The 23,766-nt window shown below is 55.0% G+C and overlaps 1 protein-coding gene across 1 annotated transcript in view; it reads right to left on the bottom strand.

Annotated features, from left to right (window-relative positions):
• Positions 1 to 5,287: 5,287 nt before the first annotated feature.
• Positions 5,288 to 23,766, bottom strand: part of LOC101949124 (unconventional myosin-XV) — an 80,424-nt gene continuing 61,945 nt past the window's right edge. Inside the window, exons 55-64 of the mRNA XM_065559003.1 lie at positions 23,534 to 23,664; positions 20,238 to 20,332; positions 19,502 to 19,579; positions 18,523 to 18,619; positions 15,448 to 15,608; positions 12,922 to 13,055; positions 10,630 to 10,763; positions 9,602 to 9,735; positions 8,477 to 8,617; positions 5,288 to 6,070 (exon numbers count right to left, since the gene is read on the bottom strand). Of these exons, the coding sequence (XP_065415075.1) occupies positions 5,969 to 6,070; positions 8,477 to 8,617; positions 9,602 to 9,735; positions 10,630 to 10,763; positions 12,922 to 13,055; positions 15,448 to 15,608; positions 18,523 to 18,619; positions 19,502 to 19,579; positions 20,238 to 20,332; positions 23,534 to 23,664 (1,207 nt within the window). The 3' untranslated portion in view covers positions 5,288 to 5,968. The remainder of the gene's footprint in view (positions 6,071 to 8,476; positions 8,618 to 9,601; positions 9,736 to 10,629; positions 10,764 to 12,921; positions 13,056 to 15,447; positions 15,609 to 18,522; positions 18,620 to 19,501; positions 19,580 to 20,237; positions 20,333 to 23,533; positions 23,665 to 23,766) is intronic.

Below are 23,766 nucleotides of genomic sequence, written 5' to 3'. Positions count from 1 at the left end.
ACACAAGTTGAATCACCCACCACATGAGTCATTTTCCTCCACTCTGCCCCATCTAAGTGGAAAAGAAAGGAACGTGTCTCTGCTGAGGAAGAACAGACTGCTGCTGCCCAGAAAGAGTTGAGGGGGGGGGATTGGCATCTCGGCGCTGTCATCGCCATAAAAATTAGACTGAAAAGGATTCACACACCTACCCCTTGGCGGGGAAGAACTTTCCTGCCCTGGTTGCGCCCGTCAGGCTCCAGAGCTGAGCTGAAGACTTGCCCCTGACTGAGAGAACCAAAAACTAATTAGGGGCAGGAGGTCAGGCTTTTACGTCTCTGTGACTTTTAGGTTGACCAGCTGGTCTCTTCCCAGGGCTTCAGAAGTTCTGGATCCACGTTGCTCATTGAAAGAAAGAAACATAACACAGACTAGCAAAACACTCTTGATCAACCACAGTTTGACAACCATTAGTTTCTAAAAATTACAGGTGACAATCACACTTTAGCGAGTCATTTTATGAGACAATATTTAGAGCTGTTTAACCCTGGGGAACTTTTCTTTCAGATGCCTGCCCCATGGGGACTTTCTGGGTGTTCACACATGCACACAGCCATGCTTTCACTTGCGTCCCCTAACAAGAAAAACGCTGAATAGCTAGGACGTCAGCCAGCTGATTAAAAACAAAAGACAAAACCAGAAAAAAGAGAGAGTAGATCCTTGAGGGACCAGGGTTTTAGGAGCTCTTGCAGTCTCCTGAACACTCAGAGTAGGAGCTGGGGCTGCCGTGAAGGAGCCAGACAGTGATATGCTGCTAGCACAGCACTTGTCGCTAATAGGCCTCCTTCAGATGCAGGGACAGACTGATCAAAGGAGTGGGCTGGCCTTTGCTGTCATGACTTCCTCTCCCGAAGAAGGTGGCTGCTCTTGGGGATTTTGGAAGGTCACTCTTCCCACTAAAGGCTCATTGACCTGAAAGGCGAGGCTTCTTGGCCTTACGGTTTGCGAACTCCGCTTACTCTGCCTTGCGACGCCTCCCTCCAAGACCTTTGCACAAATCAGGTGCCAGGCTGACATTGAAGCTGTGGAACTTGGGCCAGTCAGGTTCGAATTAGGTCATCCATAGTGAGCGTCAGTTTTGGGAAGAGGCCGCTTAAGGCCAGCAATTACAAAAGTATTTGGAGTTTTGCATACTGCAGGGACTGGCAGGAGTGCTGCCAGCTTTTCTGCCGCCCTAGGTGGCGGATGGTCCCGCCCCGAAATGCCGCCCCCCACAGAGGCGGCGGAAGGTCCCGTCGCCAAAATAGCGCCGCGGTCGCCGCCCCCCAAATTGTAGCGCCCTAGGCGACCACCTAGGTCACCTAATGGGTTGCGCCGGCCCTGGGGACTGGTGTCTGTGACTCCCCTCCAAAAAAATCAAAGTTCCGCACACCCAAGTCCTGTTTTGAGATGGCCTTAAGATGACATGATGGGACCAGAAAGTTTGACACCAAAATCCTATAAAAACAGCCGATGTCTCGGGGGGCGGGGGGGATTCCCCAACAACCAGTAACTCAACATTCTGCCATCAACAAAATTAAAAATAAACTGGAGAAACTTACGACTGATGCCCTCATTCTCACAAACAAGACAACTTACCACAACAGTTCTAGTTTGGAACTGGGCTATAAGTCAAACTTTTGGAATCTTTCTCTTGATGGAGAAAAGCTACTTTGAAACCTATTGAGATAAAACCCACTTCAAATAGAACATTTTATAGCAGGTTGGGCTTCCCATAAAAGCTGTAGACTCCAGACCCAGATGATATGCTATTGTTCATTGTGCACAGCCATGCTCGGGAATCTAGTTGGGAAACAAGACAGAACTATACTATAACAATATTACCTGTCAATAGATTAATTTCCTGCTTTAAATGAACCCATCCTGAGGCACGGATCATATACAGAAACGAGCACTGGCTGAATTCGGGCTAGGAACTTGATCACATTCTTGTCCTAGCTTGGCGCACCACTGTGTAAAGTTACTAGGGGTGGATGATGTTGCAGTTTTGGTTCTTCTCCTTTCGCAGGCTGGATTGGGCAAGCCGTACGCAAGGATGTTACGTGACTAGTAAATGATTAATTAACGGACATAGGAGAAGGACAAGTGGTGATGTTTAGGAGAAGGCAGCAATTAATCAGCATCAGTGACTACTGCAGAGATGATGGACTAGAACATGGCCAGGAGAAACAGGATGGAGTGCGCACTGGCTCCTAGGGGCTACAAGGAGTCATGGATTGCTTCTCCTCAGCCTGCTAGGGTGAAGTATAGCATCAGCTGAACATCTGATAGAACCTCTCTTGGGCGACTTTATTCTACCCTTCTTTAGTATTTTCCTTCTCCATCTGCCCTGAAGAAGGCTGGTTAAGATCCTCTCCTCACTGTCTATACCTAATGAAAGGGAAGTGACAATGGTAAGGATTGAGCAGGCTAGGAAAGTGACTTCAGAGACCTAGGGAGAGATCGGAAGACCAGTACCAGGCAGACGGCTTCAGAACTTGTCCTGAGACCCGTTTTGTGAGCCGAGGAGTCACCGTAAGCAATAGGGATGTAAATACCGTTTAAAAAGTTAACCGTTTAAACGATTAAAAATATTTCGTTTAAATGGTTAACTGATTAAAGGGCCATCCGGGGCCGATCTGGCCAGGCGGCGCTGCGCCGGCCATGCAGTGTGGCTGGGGCCGCTCCGGCTAACACGGGACCACTGGGGTCGGCCGGCCAGGGATTAACGGTTAAGACGGGTTAACCGGTAAGACTAGTGCTTACCGGTTAACATTTTACATCCCTAGTAAGCAGTTGGGTCAGCCCCACTGTCTATTGTCAAACAAGGGGGTCTGAGAGCAGGATGCAAGCTTGCACCCAAGCGACTCAGCCCCAGCGAGAGGAAAGACCAGCTCACCCGGCAAGCGTGTCTGGCTGATCCAAGGAGCAGTACTGGCAAGGCTGGCACCTTCCTCCAAAGGAGCAGGGTCAGTCGGTGGTGATGGGGGGAGGGCGGGAGAAATGTCGGGCTTGGGGGCGGGGTGGAGAAACACAAGGAAAAAGAGACACACAATGATTTCCCCAGTGAGCAATTGCAGCGGAGTGGGGACAGAAGGGGGAGCTCACTCCCTGCCCGGCTCTGCTCTTTCCCTGCTGACTGTGTCCAGCCCCCCCAAGTTTCAGGGAAGTGGATGGAAGTCTCTCTCCGCCAACACATGGCCATACGCAGGGCTGCTTTACCAGGAGGCAGGAGAACAGACCCTGGGGGATCCTGCCAGTGAGTCACAACAGAAGTTGAGTCCCAAACTAGCTCCGCTCTGCAGCTGCCAACAAACAGTCCCACTTGTTGAGATTATTGGCGGCTGGGCAAACCAGCACCGCAACAATCCTTCTCTCCTTCAGAAAGCTTGGGAGAGGCGCCTGCAGTGACTTGCGGGTGTCCTGAGTTCTGGTAACGCCCTATCCCTTCCAATTTTGGTCCCAAATTTTATACCAGACATAAAGTATATTTTGGGACCAATGCTGCAGCTGAGACCAATAAGAGCTTTGTCTTGGACTTCAGTGGGAGCAAGGCTGGACAGGTCCTTTAAGGGCGATGGAGAAGAGAGCTAATCTCTCTACCTGAGTACTTGGCTGGCCCTCTTCTCAGTAGTGTCGGAGCACCTCCCAGTCACTAATTCCTCACAACACCCCTGTCAGGCACAGAAGTGCTTTATCCCCCTGACAGATGAAGTGACTTGCCCCAAATCACACAGGAAGTTTGGTAAATGAGGAACTGAACCTTGGTTTCCTGAGTCACATGCCAGCACCCATCCCACTAGACCATCCTGCCTTCCAGGCTGCCAAGACTGTGCTATAGGGGTTTGCTTTCGAGCTGGATCTGAGCCAGTGCCCCAGCTCAGACTCTCCATCTCTCCCATCATTGGGGGAGTGCCACTCCACTCGCCACACCCAGCCTCTAGCAAAGCAAACCTACCCCAGCCCACTCCATGCCAACAGTACGATGTGAAACCGGAGCCTCTGCGTTGGCCTCAAGGAACTCACTGGTTTAGGAGCTCCTACGGCCAGGATTTAGGTGCCTAAAGAGGCAGATAGGCTCCTAGTGGGAATTTCAGAACTCCCTGGGCACCTGGCTGCTCACGTAACACCGTTAGGCTGTCCGTGGTGAACGGCGAGGTCATGCTATGCAAAGCTCTCTGGTTCGGTTCTTGGGAGTCGCTGTTAACGTTTTGCCTGCTGCTGGTTCTGCCAAGTTTCTGGCAGCCTTTAACTATGAGTCCCTTGCAGACAATCTGCCGTGTCACCAACCCAGGCTGTTCTGTGTTTACAATAGGGCAGGGGCTCCGTTGGCAAACGCTCGCGCTATCGCTGCAGCTTGGACGCGGCTTTAAATGCCACAGTAATCCCTAGGGGACATGTCCAAAGTCACGTGGGAAGTCTGGCAGGGCCATGCACATAACCCGGATTCCTGTGCCTTAACCACATGATCATCCGTCGTGTAAAGAAATGCGGTGATTCAGATGAAGGGCCTGACTGGATTCAGTGAATCGCAGCGTACAAACTGCAGTTTCTCAAGGCCTAGTTGCCATGGTGGTAAAGCACTTGTGGCTGGTCTAGGCTAGCGCCGCCTCTGTTGCTAGCAGCAGAGAAGCTGCAGCGATCCTCGAATGTCACCGGAACCTGAGTGCAAATATGACCATCGAGCGCTCCACTGTTCTGTGGGGATCCGTCTGGACTAGCGTTTGGGGACCTCTTTTAACCTGCGTTGACTGACGGCCAGTTAATGAACACGATTGTAAATAGTAGTCTAGTCCTGGCACACATTTGTCTTAGGATACAGCCTAGGGTTAACCATAAACACTCGTGTCCTGGCATAAATGTCTATGAGGTGGTTAGACTAGCATTGACAGTAGCGTTCATTGGCAATCAGTTGAAGCTAGACTGCAAGCTCCACTCTTGGTTCTACACCAGCAGTTCTCAAACTGGGGGTCAAGACCTCAAAGTGGGTTGGCTTTGACTTGCCGGGACCAAAGCTAAAGCCCAAGCCCAAGGGCTTCGTCTTTGGCCTCCCGGCCTGGGGAGATGGGGCTTTGGTTTGTGCCCCGCTCCGGGGGGCCAGGGCTCCGTTGGACTCCGGCTTCGTTCCCCCATCCTGGGGTCCTGTAGTAAATTTTGTTGTCAGAAGGGGGCGATGAAGTTGAGAACCGCTGCTTAAACAATTCCTGGGTTGAGGAAAGAGAAACAACTTGGTTCCCCAGCACACCCAAACGACAGGCGGCTGTGGACTTAAAAGGAATTTTTAATTTTGCACAAATTAGAAACAAAAATAAAATCTCAAAGCAACGTTGAGTGCAAAAAAGTTACAAAAACGGGAAGCCATTTACAGGGCCAGCGCTACAGACCAGTATACAAATACAGGCGCCAATGACACTTATAAAAATGAGAATTAGATCACAGGACAAACAAGACCAAAAAACCGGGAGCGAACACAAATAAAAGCCATCTGGTGTATGCACCACGCGAGCAGTTGGATTGCCAGGTCCTTGGTACAGGCAGATGTGCAAAACTGGGCATGTCCTGCTCAAAGACAATCTGTTAATATGTTGCTACTAAAATAATGGATTAAATACATTTGATTCTGGAAAAAGGTCACGCCCTATGTCCAGGAGGGCAGTTATTAAACATAAATTAAGGCATCTGTGTTCACCTGTTAACTGGCCAGACTGCATTCCCCACACTCTTCACTCCTCAGACCTCACATATGGTCTGTAAGTCCCCCATCCCAGCCCCAAGCCACTGAAATCAGTGGGGCTATGCTAACTCGAACCAGCTGGGAATCTGTCCCATCAGTGTCTATATTTAGTCTACGTTGCCTCTCCCAGGACACAGAGATATTTGCTTATCTCCGTGCTGGCTTTCACTCAAGTAGCTGTTAGGGAGGGAGTGTGCGTGTATGTAACATGCCTGATCAGAGCAACGTAATCTCACTGGGCGGGAGGGTGAGTCTCTTCTCGCGAGCGTACAACAGACTCTCCATGTGGGTGGCGATCACGCGGCACAACTCTAGGCCCTAAAGAGAGAAGGAAGCACAATGGAGCATTAGAGCACTTTAACTCGGGTCACCCTCCCCCCCGCCAAGCATTAGTTCCCCCCCAGCAAGACTTAGAATGAATTACACCCCTTTGCTGAAATTTGCTGTGGCCATTTTGTTGGGTGGCATCCGATCTCGCAGTGGCAAAAGCCGAATGCCAAACCCTCGGTATACACCTCCTGAGTGCCTTGCTGCCTTTGGACTCACTGTTTTGTTGCATTGGAATGAAAGTGGTGCGTGCCCGCAGGGGCACAATGCTGTGTGACCCAGTTGTACTCACAGTGCCCAATCCTGAGAGGTGCTGAGTGCCTCCTGCCGGGTGCTGAGCGCCACCCACACCTATTGCTGTCGCTGGGAGCACTTCCCAGGCCTGAGCCCGTAATGGTTACCAATACCCAGCTTCTCTGCTTTTCTGCTCCTCCTCCCTGCTGGTCCTTCCCTCTAGTTACTATTCCGCTGTGGCCTCCCATTGGCGTTTGATTGCACTTTCTATGAAACGTTCTCACACCGCTGGCCTTGTACATGGGGCAGCACTGGAGGTGCCCTTTGCCCAACCCACCCATCACAATAGGCAGCACCAGAGCATCCCCTGCTTCTCCCACGTTCCCCATATCTGGCAGTGCCACTGAGCTACAAAACTATACGCAGTTAGTGTAACACGGCCCTGGTCCAAGAAGGGACACTGAGCAGCTCCGAACACTGGTAGCGAGAGCGTCGGAAAGGTGTAATAACAAGCCCCGGTTGTCTTGCCTCCCAGTCCTGGGCTTTAAACCATGAGGCCACCTTCCCCTCTGCATCCTGGAGAGATGAATAGAAATTGCTCCTTGCAGGAGTCCACCAGCAATAAAAACCTGTAGATGATCTACCGGGTCCTCATGTTGCAGTTAAAAGGAGAATGCAATGGGGCATTAGACTTTGGACACCGCTGGGCCAGCTGGCATCTGGCAGAGCCGGGATTTCATTGGGTTTTAGACTCTGAGGATACATCTGGATGGCAATCGGGGGCTCTGACTGCAGCGCGGGTAGGCGTACCTGGGATAGCTTTAATCTAGCCACCTTGAGTAACACCAGCAGCGAAGCCGCGGCAGCCTGGGTGGCCCAACCTCGGCCAAGGCTGTGGGTAGATACTTGAGCAAGTAGCCCTTGCTGGAGTCTGTCGTCACAGCTTCACTGCTGTTGTTTCTCAAGCTGGCTTTGATCGACGCTACCATGCAGGCTGCAATCACACCTCTGACTGCAGCACAGATGCACCCTGAGTTTTTCTCACTTGGATTCCCTTGTATTTAAGCAGCTGCCTCCATGCGCTGGTTGTCCAAGCAAGTTAGGCGGGGAAAAAGCAAACCCTGTAATGAGGAACTCCTTGCAATGATGTGCTTAGTTTGTGTGTGGCATTACCAGGACTGCATGTGAAAAGTGGGTAACTGCACACGCAGAGCAGGCTGCTTAGCACAAACGCACACTCACTGCGTGTGCTGCTGCACACCTAACTTGTCTGAAGATGTGTCTCTTAGTTTGCCAATGCAGAGCATGTGGTGCGTGCGGAAGCACTTTTGTGCAGTGATCCCGGAAGAGACAGGCTGGGGACGGTGCTGGCTTTACTGTATTTCTGTACCCGCACCAAACACAACCCACAAGCATTCTCTCGGGGAGGCAGCGGCTACCTACCATCTGAAGGTTTAGCTTCAGAGATCCGGGTGAAGAAGCCAGGAGAAGACAGTAGGAAGAGAAGCGACAATGAGAGAATTAAGGGGGCTGTAGAGAGGATGAGTCACGTGGAGCGACCTCTGTGGGGTATTGTCTGCGTTCCCTGCCCTGAGCCTCACCCTGGTGGGGTTCTGTGCTCCCCCAACCCGCTGGCCAGGGACACTGCTGTCTTTACTGTGTTGTAATACAGGGGCTCAGGGTATCTCATGAGTGCAGTGCAGAGGGCCCATGTTGCCCTCTGGAGCGCATCTCATTTGTGGGGAGGGGGGAAGCTAGCTCCACACCCTTCACTCTCTGCTCCCACAGGCCACAGAAACCCTCCCTGGTGCTTTGTGGGGTGGGATGGGGTGGAATGGGCTCCTGGCATCCTGCCCCCTGCAGAGGGGAACCAGGAAGGCTTGGCTGCATCCCGCCAGCCCCATGGCTGGGGAGTGGGGCCTCGGATCTGTGCCATTCGACCCACAAATCCCCGGGGAGCCAACCATCAGGAGTCACATTACAGTCTAAGAGCCTAAATGGCCATGTGAATTCAGGGGAGGCGATAACACCGTGGGAGCCTTCGCCATGACCCTCCCATCCCCTAAGCACATCCTGGCACTACCCTGCGCCCGGCCTTGAATCTAGGCAGGGTCGAGGGGGTTAAAGAGGGGGAAAGGCAAGCCGCTTAACTGCACTCCGTACCTGCTCCAGCTGCAGCTGCGTCATCCTCTGTGACATCAAGTCTCCCAGCACGATCTCCACGTAGGGGTAGCTGGAGCCGGCCGTGGGCCGCTGGGTCCTCGTGGACTGAATCTCCTTCAGCGAGAACTTCACAATCAGCTCCTGGGGACGGATGCGCAGCTCCTTCATACGCGCGCCCCACCGGGGACCCGGCCCCAATGTATGGACTACAAGCTCCTTCCTACCAGTTCATCCCATCCTTCCCGGCTACTGTCGTTTATCATTCGCACTGCAATCCCGCCTAGGAGCCCGAGTCATGGACCAGGACTCCTCTGTGCTAGGCGCTGTACAAACCCAGAAACACAGGACAGCCCCTGCCCCAAAGAGCTTCCAATCTGAGCATAGGACAGGAAACAACAGATGGATACAGACAGAGGGACGGGGGAGCACACGGAAACAATGAGGCATAGTAGCTATCCCTGCCTTGGGCCCCCTGAATAATTCACCTCCATTAGTCTTTGGGGAAATTGCCGTATATCATGAGGCAATAGCTTTGCACTGAAAGGCAGACTGAGAATGGGGTGGGCACTCTATGTACAGGACATCCTGCCTCTCTGGGCCACTGGGGTTAACCCTCTAGCCCGGTCCAACGGCCAGGTTACAGCAACACAGAATTAAGCTGTCACCTGAATCCACTGCACAACAGAGTGAAGGCTCCGGTGTCTAACACACGGGTCACTGCCGTATTATGAGTCGCACGGCTGAGTCCGGGGGAGGGGTGGGGGGTGGGCCTCTCTGTGATGTACTAGAGCCCACGGCCCCACTCCCAACCCGCATGATGCCAGTCCCGATGGGTTCCACTCTTGGATCCAGCCCTCCCGGGGCAGACGTCACCCAGCAGCCAACGGGCCTGGCCGACATGCTTCTGTCCTTTCAGAGGGGGCAGCAGGCCTTGAGCCAACTTGCAGGGGCGGGGGCAGTTTGGCTCTTTCCAGGCCCAGTGAGCTCTCTTGGAGTCTCACCACGCTGGCCAGAGCCAGCCCCCAGGTAGACCAGGCCTCGGCTGCAACTGCGCCCTGCACGTCAGGAGCAAGCACCTCCTGGAGGGACCGGGCGAGGGGCTGGCCTGCTGCCCCCCACACTTACGTGGGTGTCCTTGTTGAGGAAGTGGAGGCCGTTCTGGTTGACGGCCAGGATGCACGGCGAGACGATGGTGTTGTTACTGCAGCTCTGGATGTAGAAGAAGGAAGAGCCGAACGTGGGGAAGGCGCTCAGGAGCCCTGCGGAGACGACGTGCAGTCAGCAAAGCCAGGAACCCGACCCTGGGGCTGAGCCACCATGATTGGCTGGGACATAGCCACAAGGGAAACAAGGGGGTCCCCTCTAGGACAGGTTGATCCTCCCCATTGGGGCAGGTGGTAGTACTGCCACTGCCCAGTAGGGGGGGCAGCATTCGGTCCTGCAGCCCTGCTGGTGGAAGCTGCTAAGGGAGGGAGATGATCAATCATTGCATCTGGCCACACCCCCTTCTAAACAGCCCCGCCCCCTCTGGGCTCCCACGTGCCCCCAGGGGAGGGGAAGGTTGTCCCCCACGAGGCTCTTCGTGAAGGTTTATGCCGGTAGAGGCCAGGGCCTAGCCATGGAGGCGGGAGGGGGTTAACTGGGCTCTTTGAGCCTGCTGGACAGGTTCTGCTGGAGATCTGGCTGACGGCTCAGGGCGTGGGGGTGCGGGGGCACGGCCGGGGGACTCTAACTCGCCCCTCCCTCGACGTGCCAGGTACCCAGCACGGCACACACTGTCTCTTCCAGACCAAGAGCCTCCCTGCTTCCTCCCCACCCTCTGCCCCAGCTTGGGAATCGGCCTGAGCAGCAACATTTTGCATCCCTGACGAGCGAACAGAAGGCAGGACGCCCAAGGCAGCACCGAGGGCATGGCAGGTGCCTGCGGGGGGCACTGCCGAGACCCACCCAGATCTGGGCTGCAAAGGCCCAGCCGTGGCATGGAGGGAGGGGGCGTCTGTTGCTGCGCCCCTCAACACCAGGGCAGCACTCAGCTACTTCCGCTCCTGGCCCTGCCCCGCCTTTGACCACGTTCCCCTCTGATCTAAAAACGCTCCCCCAATCCTCGGCTCGGCCGACTCCCAGCAGCGGCTCCCGGCGGGGGGACGGCTTACCTAGGAACTGAGCTCTCGCCTGATGGGCGCTCAGGGCCTGGACCTGTGGCATACGCTGCAGCACCACGTTGAGCCACGACTGAGCCTTCAGCGCTCGGCAGAACTGGGGCGGGACGTAACCCTGCACCTCGTGGCTGCGGGGGGGAGAGAGCCAGGGTAAGGTCACAGCCAGCTCCAGGCAAATGCCTCCCTGCCTACGTCGCGGGACAGAAAACCCACTGCGGGAGAGCGCTGCCCACTCATCCCCCAGCTCAGGGTACGTGCTGAGCACCGGGGCAACACAGAACCAGGGGGTGGGAAGAACAAAGACCCTTTCTTGGGTAATAGCAGCCGGAGCTCAGCCCTCAGGGGGGCTCCTTACTGGCAAGTCCCAGGTGTCTTGATGAGGTGGGGAGTCCCTCATCCCTGAATCATTCTCATGCAGTGACGGGGGGGAGGGGACACTCCCCACCCCACTCCTAATGCAGCACATTCACCATGGGTATTGTCCAGCCTCAGTCCCGCCCCGCGCTGGGGCTCTGCCTCCATTAAATAACAAAACCGCACAGCAGGAGTGTGCTTCTGAGCATAGGTCCCCATCCTGCAAAGACTCACGCACACGCCTTGCTTTATGAACCCAGTTAAATCACATGCAAAAGTCTTTGAGGGACTGGGGCCTCCTTCCTGAGCAGGCTGATGAGTGTTTCCCCCTGCAGGACTCCTGCCCTTCCCACTAGCTGTCTCTTGCAGCAGAGCAGATCTGCTCCTTAGTGGTGCTAATGAGACTCACCTGGCCTGGTTACCAGGGAGAGTCAGCAGAACAGCTCTGCACCTCCATGCAGGGTCCTACAGCTTGACACCCAGAGACAAGCACATATATACGGAGTTCAGTCTGAATACATGGCAAACCTAGGCCCAGATCCTGCAAGCTGATCTGTGTAGATGGACCCTGGCACCTGTTGGGAATCTCACTGATGTCAGTGGGGCTCTGCAAAGGCATACCCACATGGATCAGATTGCAGGGCAGGGTCACAGCAGCTACGCACTCAGTTTAATAAGACTGGAGGACTTTGGAGTTGAGCCACGAGGTCACTGCTACCAGGAAACCCAAGTTCACAAAGCAGCCTTAGGCCAACAGCCCCTCAGTCCTTGGCATTTGGTCTGGAACTGAAATTCCTACGTGAGTTCATCTTTCTTCTCATTTAGGGCTTATGTAAGTGGTAGAAAGTCTCCCTCTCCTTTCCCCTCGGGGCAGCAATTCTGCAAGCTCTCTGCACTCCTCTAAAAGCTTCACCTTCCAGGAGATTTTTTTTGTAGTAACTCAAATTCCAGGAATTCCCCAGCCCCCAAAAGTACATGTGGGATCTAATTCACCGCAACAGCAATAGTTAGTGCTCTGATTTGAGACCGGAATTTTGAATCTTCTCATTCCATGCAACCATTTCTCTGTGGGGGGGATGTCCTGCGCAGACAGCCCAGGTGATCAGCACCAGGGTCAGAGCACCCGGGTTTAGCGCCGCCCTGGTGTGAGCAACCCCACTGCAACGTCCAACCCGAGTTCCTGTGTCCATGCTGGTGCTGTGCCCCCCTTCCCGGTGTCTCACCAGTTCTGCTGGGGGGATGCCCCATTGTTCTTGGTGCTGCAGTCAGCCGAGCCGCTCTATAATTCTTTCCCAGTGAATTGTGGGAGAACTTGTCTGTCCTTCTGAGCATGGGGGGGAATTGTGGGAAGGCACTGGAGGACTAACCGCACTCTTTAGCCAGTGTCCTCACTGCAGAGTGGGTGCGTTAGCAGCCTGAGTGGAAGCAGAACCTGGACTCGAACCCAGAGCCTCAGCCAGGCCAGCTAGCCTGGGTTGAAAGCACCACTAGACTCGGCTGAGAGGTTGTGTGTGTGTGGATGGGAGGTGGGTTAGGGGCAAAACCCAGATAAGACACTGGGCTGACTGCAGTGAAGACAGACTCTGGGGTGGCCTGTCAGGTCATACCGATGCCGATGACACCTTGTCTGTCTATAGCACGTGCCCTCTGAGGACCGGGAGGCACTCTGCAAACAATGGAGCCAAGCAGCTCTGGGAGGTGGCAGTACGTATCACACACGTGCAACATTAGGCAGAGAGAGGCTAAGTGACTCGCCCAAGGTCACACGATGAGTAAGCAGCAAAGTGTGGAACAGAACCCAGGAGTTCTGGCAGCTCTGCTCCAGCCACTAGCCGGGGCTCCCTACTCACTAAGGTGCGAACACACCATGATGGGACACAAGCCGTGATTAGCAGGGTAGCACCCAAGCGCCACCATGCCCAGGGTACCTACATGGTGGGCAGGTACATGCTGTCCTTGGCCCGGTGCTGGAGGGCTGCCAGTTTGGAGACCTGCTGGCACTGCTGTTCGCTGGGTTGCAGGGGAGGTAGGATGTTGAAAAGCCCCTTGAGATAATCGGGCAGGACCTGAAAGAAGATACAGAGCATGCCGGGCGTGGCTTTGTCACACTTGCGCATCAGGAGTCAATGGGAGCCGATCTGGGAGCTGTTGGGCTCCATGGGACATGCCCAGGAAGGGCACGTCCTGGTGTGAATGCGTTCACACACATACAGGCAGTCAGATACCACGGAGAGGGCCACGGCATAACAACTACATGATGCAGATAGTGGCAAAGCACGGAACTTCACATGGACTTCAAAGAGAAGCGTGGGGGCTTGAGTACCTTCCTGAACGGAGATGCTTTCCTGAATCGCGGTCTTAGACTGTACAGGCACATCCACGCATCCACTCTTCGGGGGACACACTTTGAAGAGTCGGGGGGGATGCCCAGGGCAGAGGGGGGCACCTGAGATCTGTGGAGGAACTAGGGGAATTCTGGGACCAGCTGGGCAAGGAGACTGGGATAGAGTGGGGCAAGGAGAAGAATGTCGGCCTGTTGGAGGGAAAGGGACATCAGGAGTCTAGCTTGAGTAGTGTGACCAGACGGCAAATGTGAAAAATCGGGACGGGGGTGGGGGGTAATAGGAGCCTATATAAGAAAAAGACCCCAAAATCGGGACTGTCCCTATAAAATTGGGACATCTGGTCACCCTAAGCTTGAGGGAAATAGGCATAGAGGCTGCACCCATCAGAGAACACTCCTCTCCAGAGGCTGGAATGGAACCCAAGATCCCTGAGTCTCACCATTCCTCCACTGTCAGCAAATATCCATGAAACCTTCTGGCTAAGAGTCCCAACCCCCTCTAGTGCTGGTTCACACAGAAGATGACAACCTACTACTGACGGACTCCAGTAACTCCATTAGCACACATGGCAGAGGTCTGGGCGATGGATCTAAAGGTTCCAATCCTGCCGGCGACCCACCCGGGGGGCAATATGATGGAACTGCTGGGTTTTTTTTCAGTTTGCTTGTCAATAAACCGAGTAAATCACACACACCAAATGACATTCAAAGAACATTGTTAAGGTTGCCAAGTCAAGCATACAAGTTAGAGAATGCCAGAATCAACAAATAAATACAAAGTACAGTTTAAATAATAAAATACTACTAATAATCCCTTAAAGAAAAAGAAAGTGCCAGAATGAAGGGGGTCTTTGCAGCCTTAATGTGGCCCCCTTGTGCATGCACAGTATGATACAGGCGTTAATTACACAATCACATCTTATCTTTTCCACAAGCCTCCTGCCTCATTCAATGCCCAGGATGGATCTGCCCTGGGGATGAGTCAGGGTTGTGTAATGAAGGAGGCTGTTGTCTGTTGAATCCTGATTTATTTGCTGCAGAAGTGAAAAGGTCTGTAGTGACCGAGGCAGGGGACTGCAGGAAGAGAAAGGAGGATCTCACTGTTCAGGCGGTTGAAAGCTGCCTTGGAGAACTGGATTCTATCCCTGCCTCCGCCACAGAATTTCTTTCTGATTCTGGGCAAGTCCCTTAAACCAAACTTTTCAGAGGTGGTCACTGATTGTGCGCGCTTCATTTTCTGGGTGCCCAACTTGACACCCTGGGGTCTGATTTGCAGAGGTGCTGAGCGCTCACAACTAGAGCTGGGCTTTGAACACACAGAGCTAAGGACTCAGAAAAACCAGGGCTTAAGTGTCTCCAATTGGGCACCCAAAATTAGTGGAAATTGTTTACCTTAATCTCTCTGTGCCTCAATTCCCCAGCTGTAAAATGGGGATAATACCATCCCCACGTCACAGGGCTAAAGATAAATCCACTAATGTCTGCGAAGCGATCAGACACTACAGTGATGAGCGCCAGAGAAAAAAGCCCATGAGGAAATGAATAATTCTGTCTTCAGAGCTGGGTTTGGATAGCATGCAGCGGCTAAGGCCTGGGGCCAGACTCTGAACAACCCGGAGAAACCGAAATATTGAATAGCTGCTCAGTAAGTGAAAACCATCCATCCTGGGCACTGAATGAGGCCGTGTCCTGTGGAAAAAAATAGTACGTGATCAGGTTAGGAAAGACTGTACCATAACGCACGGGCACAAGCTGGCTGAATGACGATTGCACCCAGTCCGCATCAGTTCTGGCCTTTCCTAACTTTGGGGGGCTTGGCTTTGCAACCTGCCTAATGTTCCCTTAACGTCGTTTTTCCAGACGGGGGGTGTTTAGGCAGACAGAAGCTAATTACCTGGCAGTGGAATGTGGCTGGGACACCAGGGCTAACCCCACTGCTCTGCCAGAAAGGGGCTAGGGGATCTTTAATAACCGCGAGCGGTCAGGAGCTTGGTTTTATGAAAGATTGCTCCTCAGACACCCCTGAGCCCATACTCCAGGGAAGGGAGGAGGACGAGGGCCTCCTTAAACTAAGGCAACTGCCCCTCTGCCCCTGGCTGGATCTGAGCTGCTACCTGGTTATAATGCATGGTGACATACAGCTCGTTGTCAAATTTCAGCGGCTGGGTCCAGATGACGCGCCGGTACCAGAACATGTAGCTGTTGTCCACTTGCTCCATCTCCGTGGCCACGTCAAGGATATACTCCCGTCTGCTGACGGGGCGGACATTCTGACCTATGGGGAGCACAGGGGAAGAGTCAACTGTGTGGCTCTAGTTTTAAAGGCCGCCTGGCAAGGAAAGGCCAGCCGGGCTGCTCTGGTTTTGCTCCTTTCCAATGCAGAAGGGTAAAGCTGGCTGGAGAACTGAATGGTGTATGCAGAGCAATGAAATCGGATTCATTGCTACTCTTTGACACTTTGGTTTGTGTCCACACCTACTTAACCCTTGGGAGAACAGCTCTGTTTGTTTAGGATTCAACCACCCAGCCCGTTCCGTTGAAAGCCGAGAACGCTGCCAGGCCCCATCTCTGAGGCTGTGTCTACATGACAGAGCCTATGCCGGCGTAGGCCCGTCAGCACCGCTTCGCTGGCGTTGTCCCTTTGTGAAGGCGCAGCGTAGGCTGACAGAAGGAGATTGTCCTAACCCTGGCAGATACCACCTCCCCATACGTTAGCTATGGCGGCATAGCTAAGTCTACTCTGGGGGGGTTGGCGGCAGGGGGACATCACTAGCCTGAGTGACATAGCTACGCTGGGGTACGTCTTACGTGTAGACCAAGCCTCAATCACCCGTCAGAAACCGGGAAGACAAGCCTGACCGTTCCTGATAGTTCTAAGATAAAAAACAGGCAGAAAAAAACCTATAAAACACCTTTAAAATAAAAGTCCAGGCCTTCTTTACACGTCGTCCCAAAAGGACACAAGCTGAGTCCGCGTTTCCTTCTGCAGGTTGGCTCTAAACGCTTCAGGATTTGGGGCACTTGGAATCATCTATGTAACTCCTGAGAGCATGATATAATTCCAGAATTCAGGAGAGCCCTTACACAGACAGCTGAATGTGGGTGTCATAAGCCCTATTTTATAGATGGGGAAACTGAGGCAGGAGGAGGTGACTTGATTTGCCCCAGGTCACAGAACAAGTCGGAGGCAGGGCTAGGATTAGATCCCAGGAGCCCGTGTCACTGGACTGTGCCGCCCCCTCTCACGGCACAGCCCCTCAGCCAGGGATCAGATCGACAGTGGAGAATCCACATTCAGAGCCCCGGGGCTCCGTTTCCAAGAAGAGGCTTTCAACTATCCCCATAAAAAGCAGTGGAGAGGGAGTGAGAGGGTTGGTGGGGCTAAGAAGGCGGGTGACATTCCTAGGGTGATGCAGTGATTTCCCAGAAAGCAGGATATGACTCAGAGATGCTATTTCCTGGTGGTTCTGGGCCCGTCCACACAGCCCTTCCAACGGTCCCTTTACAACCCTTCCCCCGCCCACACTTTAACTAGGCCACTGGCTAGCCTAAGCCAAGCCAACGAGGCGGCCGGGAGCTGTGGAGAGGCACAGACAGGAAGCGGGGGCTCGGCCCCAGGAAGTGCAGGGAGACCGTGAACCATTTCCTGCCTTTTCAGCGTTTCAGAAGAAAGCTGAAGTCAATAATCCACCTCCCTCTCCTGGCACTGCCCTGCAAGCTGCAAAAATACCAAGCAGGGCACCCCTCAAAGGCAGCACAAGCCCACAGCCAGCCCCAGGGGACGGGACACTCCACTGGGGCAGGGTGAGGTGGAACCTGCACGGCTGCTGTCTACGCTGTGCCCGTCCTGTGCCTAGAAACGCCAGGGCTGCGACCCTGGCACCATTCACCTGCCCTGAGCGCCGCTGAGAAAGGACAGCGCTTTCCTCCTCCTGTCACTGCCTGTGGCTTTCCCATCCTCTCTGTGCCTCCAAGCCCGGCAGCTCAGCTCCGACGCCGGCTGGAGGGGCCTGGCGCTGCCAGAGGATGCCCAGAAAGGGGTGTTCTAGGACCACGCTCGCGGCAGGCCTCGCTTGTGCCAGGGAGCATCACTGGGCGCTGGATCGACTGGCGATTGCCTCGTGCTCCCGCTGTCGGGCAGCCACTGGCAGTTAGGAATAAACTACTCTGGCACAGAAATGGCTGTCTGGGTCCGTTTGCCCGTTCTTCAGGGCGGCGGCGGGCTCTCGGTGCCGTATTTCACCTCAGCAGGGAATGCACATCACACGGGGCTATGCCTCTGGACACACAAAGGGCTTAACGGAACAGCATCAAGATAAAAACATCCCTCACAAGCAATGCAGTCAGTGCCCCCTGAGCAGTCTCCCAGGGTAGCCGCTGAACTTGGCAGGGAACAGCAGTGACAGCCGGTTCATGAGGCAAGAGACAGATTGTTCAGCCAATGCCCAGGAGCTGTGTGGTGTTTAGCCAGGTGCGAAAGCCTCCTACGCTTGTCTTTTCATACAAGTTATAACAGGAGGCAATGTGGGCTAGTGGGCAGAGCGCTGCACTGGGAATCAGGAGGCCTGGGTGATATTCCCAGCTGACCTGCTGCAGGACAGTGGTCAAGTCACTTGTTTGCTCTGTGCCTCAGTTTCCCCTCCCACCCTCTGCCTGTTTACACTGTAACTTCTGTAGGGCAGGCCTGTCTGTGCCTAGATGCTCACCCAGCGCCTAGCACAATGGCTCAACTGGGATTTCTAGGCAATAATACTCAACAGGGCGAGGCAGTGAATCTCTCTCGTGTTTTCATTCCGTATGGGGTTTCATTTCTCTTCTCTTCATGGGGCAGCGTCTTGATCCGAACAATGGCCTGTGCCGTTACTCCCTGAAGGAGGAGGGACGCCAGGGCTCAGAGCCAGGAGGCTGCTGCCCATGGCTAGTCTCTGGCGGCGGGCCATGGAAATCAGGTCAGCCAGGAAGTCCCCCGCCAATGCATTTGGGACTTGAGTGCCATCACCTGCTGTGATGCCGCCTGCGGGCCTGGGGAAGCCAGACGCCGGTCAGCTCAGGCCGCCTGTCGGTGGGCATGCAATATGGGAATGGCCAATGGCAGAGGCAGGCCACTGGGCAGGATTCGGGGGTTGGGATGGGACCACTTTAGAGGAGAAAATGGGGAGAGCCACCCCCTGCCTGCCCCCAAGCCTCACCTCCGTTGGTAACAGCGAAGATGACGTATTCGTCAAAGGCCTCGGGCCGATGCAGCCCCATTTCATAGCACATCTCCTCGATCACGTCCAGCGCAACCTAGAGAGGGGCAAACCACCCAGCTGAGCCCCTCGAAGGCCGGGAAGGAGGCTCTAGCGCTGGCATTGTGCCCCCACCACCGTGGTCTCTTCCCAGCACTGCTGGTGGGACTTCCTGGAGCGACACCCCTTCCTGGCTGTCTGGCAAAGCCCTGGATGGCCTGATCCCACAAGGTGCTGAGCACCCCGTGCCCAGTGTGGGCTAAGCGTGCAGGAGCAGGCCATGAGGAGCAGCAGCAGGGGAATCTGCCATGGGTTCAGAGACATGGCCAGAAGTTTGGGTGCTTCGCTGCTCCATCCTAGGGCCGGGCCGGCGACCCCATGGGATCTCCTCCGCCCCCCCCCCAGGTGAGAGAGCAGCAGGTTCAGCCTCAGGTAACAAGAACCTGCACATGCCTTTGGTGGGCAGCCAGGTGCCAGCCGCCTCGGGTTAACTGGGGCTCCGAGAAAACGCTCCACTCTGGGCAAACCTTAAACATCAGCCCCGCTCCCCTGCCTTTGTCCCCTCCCGCCCTCTGAGCCTACGGACCCCGCGAGCCCCGGCGCTGACCTTTGGAGCCTGGGCCCAGCTGTAGGTGAAACCGATAGCTCTGACGTGTCCTATCCCCGCCCAAGTGCTGCTGAGCTGGCCCGTGCTGCAGCCACCTGGCACTGCGCCAGGGAGGGATGCTGCCTGGAAGCGTTGCCTTCCCCCTGGAGCCCCCCCAAGGGAAATCAGCGACTTTGGGGAGCTCTCCCTAATGCCGCTGTTGGGGAGGGGCTGCGCTCAGCTCCCGTTCGGTGCTCTCTCCGCTCCCGCACTCGTCTCCATCACTGCTCTGCGGGAGCAGCCCGAGTGGGATCTGGGGGATCTGGGCAGTGTCGGGCCCCTGTGCTGACGTACCGAGCACGTTTTGATCTTCAGGTGCCTCTCGATCCCTCCCGGCAGGAGAAACAGCTGGCGTTTGGCGCTCCGACCGGCCTTGGTTGGGGGTAAAGCACAGAGAAGCAGGAAGGTTTCCGAACCGTTAAGCCATCCATCGGCTCCAGAGGCCAGGCTAAAGACCCCAGGCTAGATTCTCCCATATTGGCGCAGGGAGATTTCCTCTGGGGGATCCCATTCTGCCTAGCAGAATCCCCATGCGCTTTCTGTCTGGCTCCAGCACCACTCGGTTAGACACCAGGGGCATTTCAGAGAGGCGGGAAGCCGTCTTCACAAGAGGGCAGTCAGGCCTATACCATCCCCATCCTTGCAAGTTCCTGTCCATTTCAGCCCTTGCCAGCATGGAAAGGCCTCTGCTCTCCTCCCCCCAGCCCTACCGTAGGCATCACAGGGGTAACACGCCCTGGCTGCAGCCACCCACAGTTGTAGCCAACTGCTCAGCCCCGTTCTAGCCCTCCCAGCTGGAAGCAAGACACAGACAAACCACGTAGGCCATAGCAGGGGAGCCCGGAAAGTGGAGCCCCCTGGAGGAACTCGGCCTTTGTAAGCCCAGGGAGCTCAAGGGGTACAGTCCCATGCCATCCCCTAGGTGAGCTGTTTGTGACCCAGTCTAGCCCCTCAGAGAGCCTTCTCCCCACGTGCCCGCCTGGTGCACGCTGACACCATTGCAGGGCCCCTGCGTGAGCTCCGGACTCACCACCATGGCTTTGAGCTCCATGCTGCTGGGAAATTCGCGCCGGCCTCCAAACTGGAAGGTCTTCCTGAGGTTCTGCTCGCAGGCCTTCGCGATCCCTTAAACAGACGGACACCAGAGCCCCGTCAAAGCAGAGACGGGCACCAGGCACAGCGCAGGGTTCCAGGCCTCCACCTCCCCAAACCAGGCCAGACCCAGAGCGTGGCTTTGGCTCATTACAGAGACAGTGGCTAACAACGAAATTCAGGTCCGGTTCAGAGGGGAAACAACCCCAAAATCATGAGGTGTTGCGGGGGAAGGGGGGGGTATCGTAGCACCTATCTGTAATCGAAGCTTACGTTTATTTCTAGGGCTGCCGATTAATCACAGGTAAGTCAAGCCATTACCTCAAAAAAATGAACTGTGATTAACTGCAGTTTTTCTACATTTTCATATATATTGTATTCTGTGTTGTATTCTGTTGGTGCAAATACTTATAAGCAAAAATAAATACAGTGAACACGGCCCACTGTGTATTCCGTGTTGTCATTGAAATCAATATATTTGAAAATGTAGAAAGCATCCAAAAAGATTTAAATAAATGGTACTCTAGTCATGTTTAACAGTGCGATTAATCACGCGATTAATTGCTTTAATCGCTTGACAGCCCTGTTTATTTCATTTCCTGTCCCCACTTTTTCCCCCTTCCCCTCCCCTATTTGCCTGGCATGTTGCCTCAGGCACGGCGGAGGCTCTGGTGCTCTGACTACCATTGTACTGCAGTAGCATCTAGTGGCCCTGATTAGGGGTCAGGCTCCATTGTGCTAGGAGCTGTACACACACATATAATGACAAGACAGCCCCTGCCCTACGGGCCACGCAGCCCGCTAGTCCAGCAGCGTTGCCTGCACTGCTCCATAGAACAGGTTCGGATCCGGGTGTGAGCATCACCAGATCGGTCTCAGTCCTCGCCCTGGCACCAGTGGGCCCTGCCCTCCCAGCCGCTCCTGGATGCAGAGCCGGTGGGAGAAGGTCCCATTAACGGCAGCTGAAGTGGGTCTGGCCGGGAGCCAGGCTGGGGCAATCTATCACTGCAGACAATTCTCCTCCCTGAGAGCCATTTAAACAGCTGTAAGCCTGGAGCGTTTAATGAGGAAATAAGTGGTGGCTGGGTTGGGAATCACGGGCTGGCTGATAAAGGCTTCACAGATGGGCAGCGCTGCCATTTATTAATGGCTCTAGGACAGGCCTGGGCAAGCCCACCTGGCGCTGTTTCCAAACAGGGAGCTGCCAGGATTTCTGAGGTTGGGTGTAAATGCTGCTAATTCCCCGTCCTCGCAGCCCCGTTCCTCTGGGCTGGACAAACACCCCGATCCCTAGACCCCACCGCTCACAGGGAACAGCCTTAACCTGCTCTTCAGCAAGGCTCCTCGGCCACACGCAGGCAATGGCCGGGGCTCACATCTGCATGTGGGATACTAATGGGGAACGGGGGGAGAGTGGGATTCCAAAGTGATGGGCCAGACCCGAGCCAGGGACAAGACTGGAACATGGAGCCTTTGCTGGCTAGGCTGCTACCAGCAGTGACTGAAAGCCGGTGCCGTCCGAGGGCTGCTTGGGGGTCACCCCAGGAAAAACAGGTGAGTGGGGCTTAGTTGTATTAGACAAGTGTCCCCAGCACCATGGCCCAGTGGTTCGGCGTTAGCCATCTCGCCCCGGGGCATGTCAGGTTTTGTCTGACCTAGAATGCAAAGTGTGGAGGGCAGGTGCAGCTTTTGGTCCGGCACTGACAGCACCGTGCAAACCAGCGTTAAGACTCGTTCCCGATGCAGCAATAGGACTGGGGCAGCACCTGCTGCACCGTCCAGGCCACCGTGATCCAAGTGATTGAATAAGAGAAGCCAGCCTGAGATTTCCCTGTCGCCAAGGGGGAAACTGAGGCACGGGGAGGGGACGTGACTTGCTCAAGGTCGACGGGGAGTTTGGTGTCAGAGCTGGGTCTGGAATTCCAGAGTTCCTAGCCCTCAGGTTTGGGCTTAGGCCATGCCCCTTGTACGGGGCTGAGCCGGGAGTGTCCCTCTAACCCTCTCCCCCGCACCTCGTCTCTGCTCTTCAGAGGAAAGGGGCTCAGTGAACATTCCTGACGCGCCCTGTCCCTCCCTGTGATTCTATTGGCTCTGTCCTGCTTCCGCTTCTCTTTCCATTTTGCAGGCGCCTGGTTCCAGAGAGCATGAAGTGCCTGCCCTGCTCCTTTGAAACATGTTCGCTGCTATGGAAACCGATGTGGTGGTGACGGAGCACATTTCCAGGCAGCCTCATCCTGGCTGGGACGGCAGCTGAGCTCGTGACGTCCGGCAGACAGAGGGGTTGGGCGCAGGGTTTACACCGAGCCTTGGCACACAAGAACTGGCCTGATGGTTTCCAGGAGCAGGCCCGCGGTATCAAACACACACCTGGGCACAACCAGGGAGGGGCACAGCCCAGGACGTGGGGGCAGGTGATCTAATGGAGCCCGGAAATCCCGGTGTGCCCCTGGGCGAATTGCTCCGCTGGTCTGTACCTCACCTTCCCGGTCTGTAAAGGGGAGTGTTGATAGCTCACCTTCACCTTCAGCCTCCTCTCAGCTGAGCCGGAGACTGCGGGATAGGGGCTCAGGGACTGACAGCTGCAGGCAGGCCCACGGGCCGAGCACTGCCCTCGCTATCCACCACCGGCCCTGCGGGGCAGGGCCCACCCTGCTGACCCAGAGCACCCCCCCCGGCTGTCCTGCTCTGCTCCCCAGGGAGGGAGGTACCTTGATGTAGGTACCAATGACATAGGGAAGGATAGGAGAAAGGTTCTGGAGGCCAAATTTAGGCTGTTAGGTAGGAGATTGAAGTCCAGGAGCTCCACGGTAGCATTCTCTGAAATGCTTCCAGTTCCACGCGCAGGGCCAGTTAGCCAGGCAGAACTGCAGGGTCTCAATGCGTGGATGAGATGATGGTGTACAGAGGAGGGGTTTAGATTTATTAGGAACTGGGGAAACTTTTGGGATGGGGGAGCCTATACAGGAAGGATGGGCTCCACCTAAACCAAAATGGAACCAGATTGCTGGCGCTTAAAATTAAAAAGGTCGTAGAGCAGTTTTTAAACTAAGGGCTGGGGGAAAGTCGACAGGTGCAGAGGAGCACGTGGTTCGGACATCCCTTAGGAGAGGATCTATAAATGTCCTAATAAGGAGGAGGGGATGGAAGATGATAAAATACAGGTAAGATCTGATGAGAACAGGCCCCCACGCCAGTCCGGTCGGGGTTCCCGGCTTTGCAGAACGAGCGTCCTACCTTGGAACTGCGCCCCCGGGCTCCTGCAGGTCTCCTGGAGGTGCCACAGCAGGTAGGGCTTCAGGACCTCAGAGCACTTGTAGTAGGCGGTCAGGATATAGAGCAGCCGCCATCCCTTCTGACAGCTGTCCCTGTCCAAGCCGCGGGGCGGGGTGGGGAGTGGGGGGAAAGAGGTCTCAGAGCGGGAGAGGCCTAGGCTGCTCAGTGCAGCTTCAGCCCCAGAAAGTCTTTGG

This window comes from Chrysemys picta, chromosome 10 (assembly GCF_011386835.1).
Source record: "Chrysemys picta bellii isolate R12L10 chromosome 10, ASM1138683v2, whole genome shotgun sequence".
NCBI classification, from domain to species: Eukaryota; Metazoa; Chordata; order Testudines; family Emydidae; genus Chrysemys; species Chrysemys picta.
Note: the sequence above shows the minus strand (reverse complement) of the source record. Positions and strands in the feature narration are given on the sequence as shown.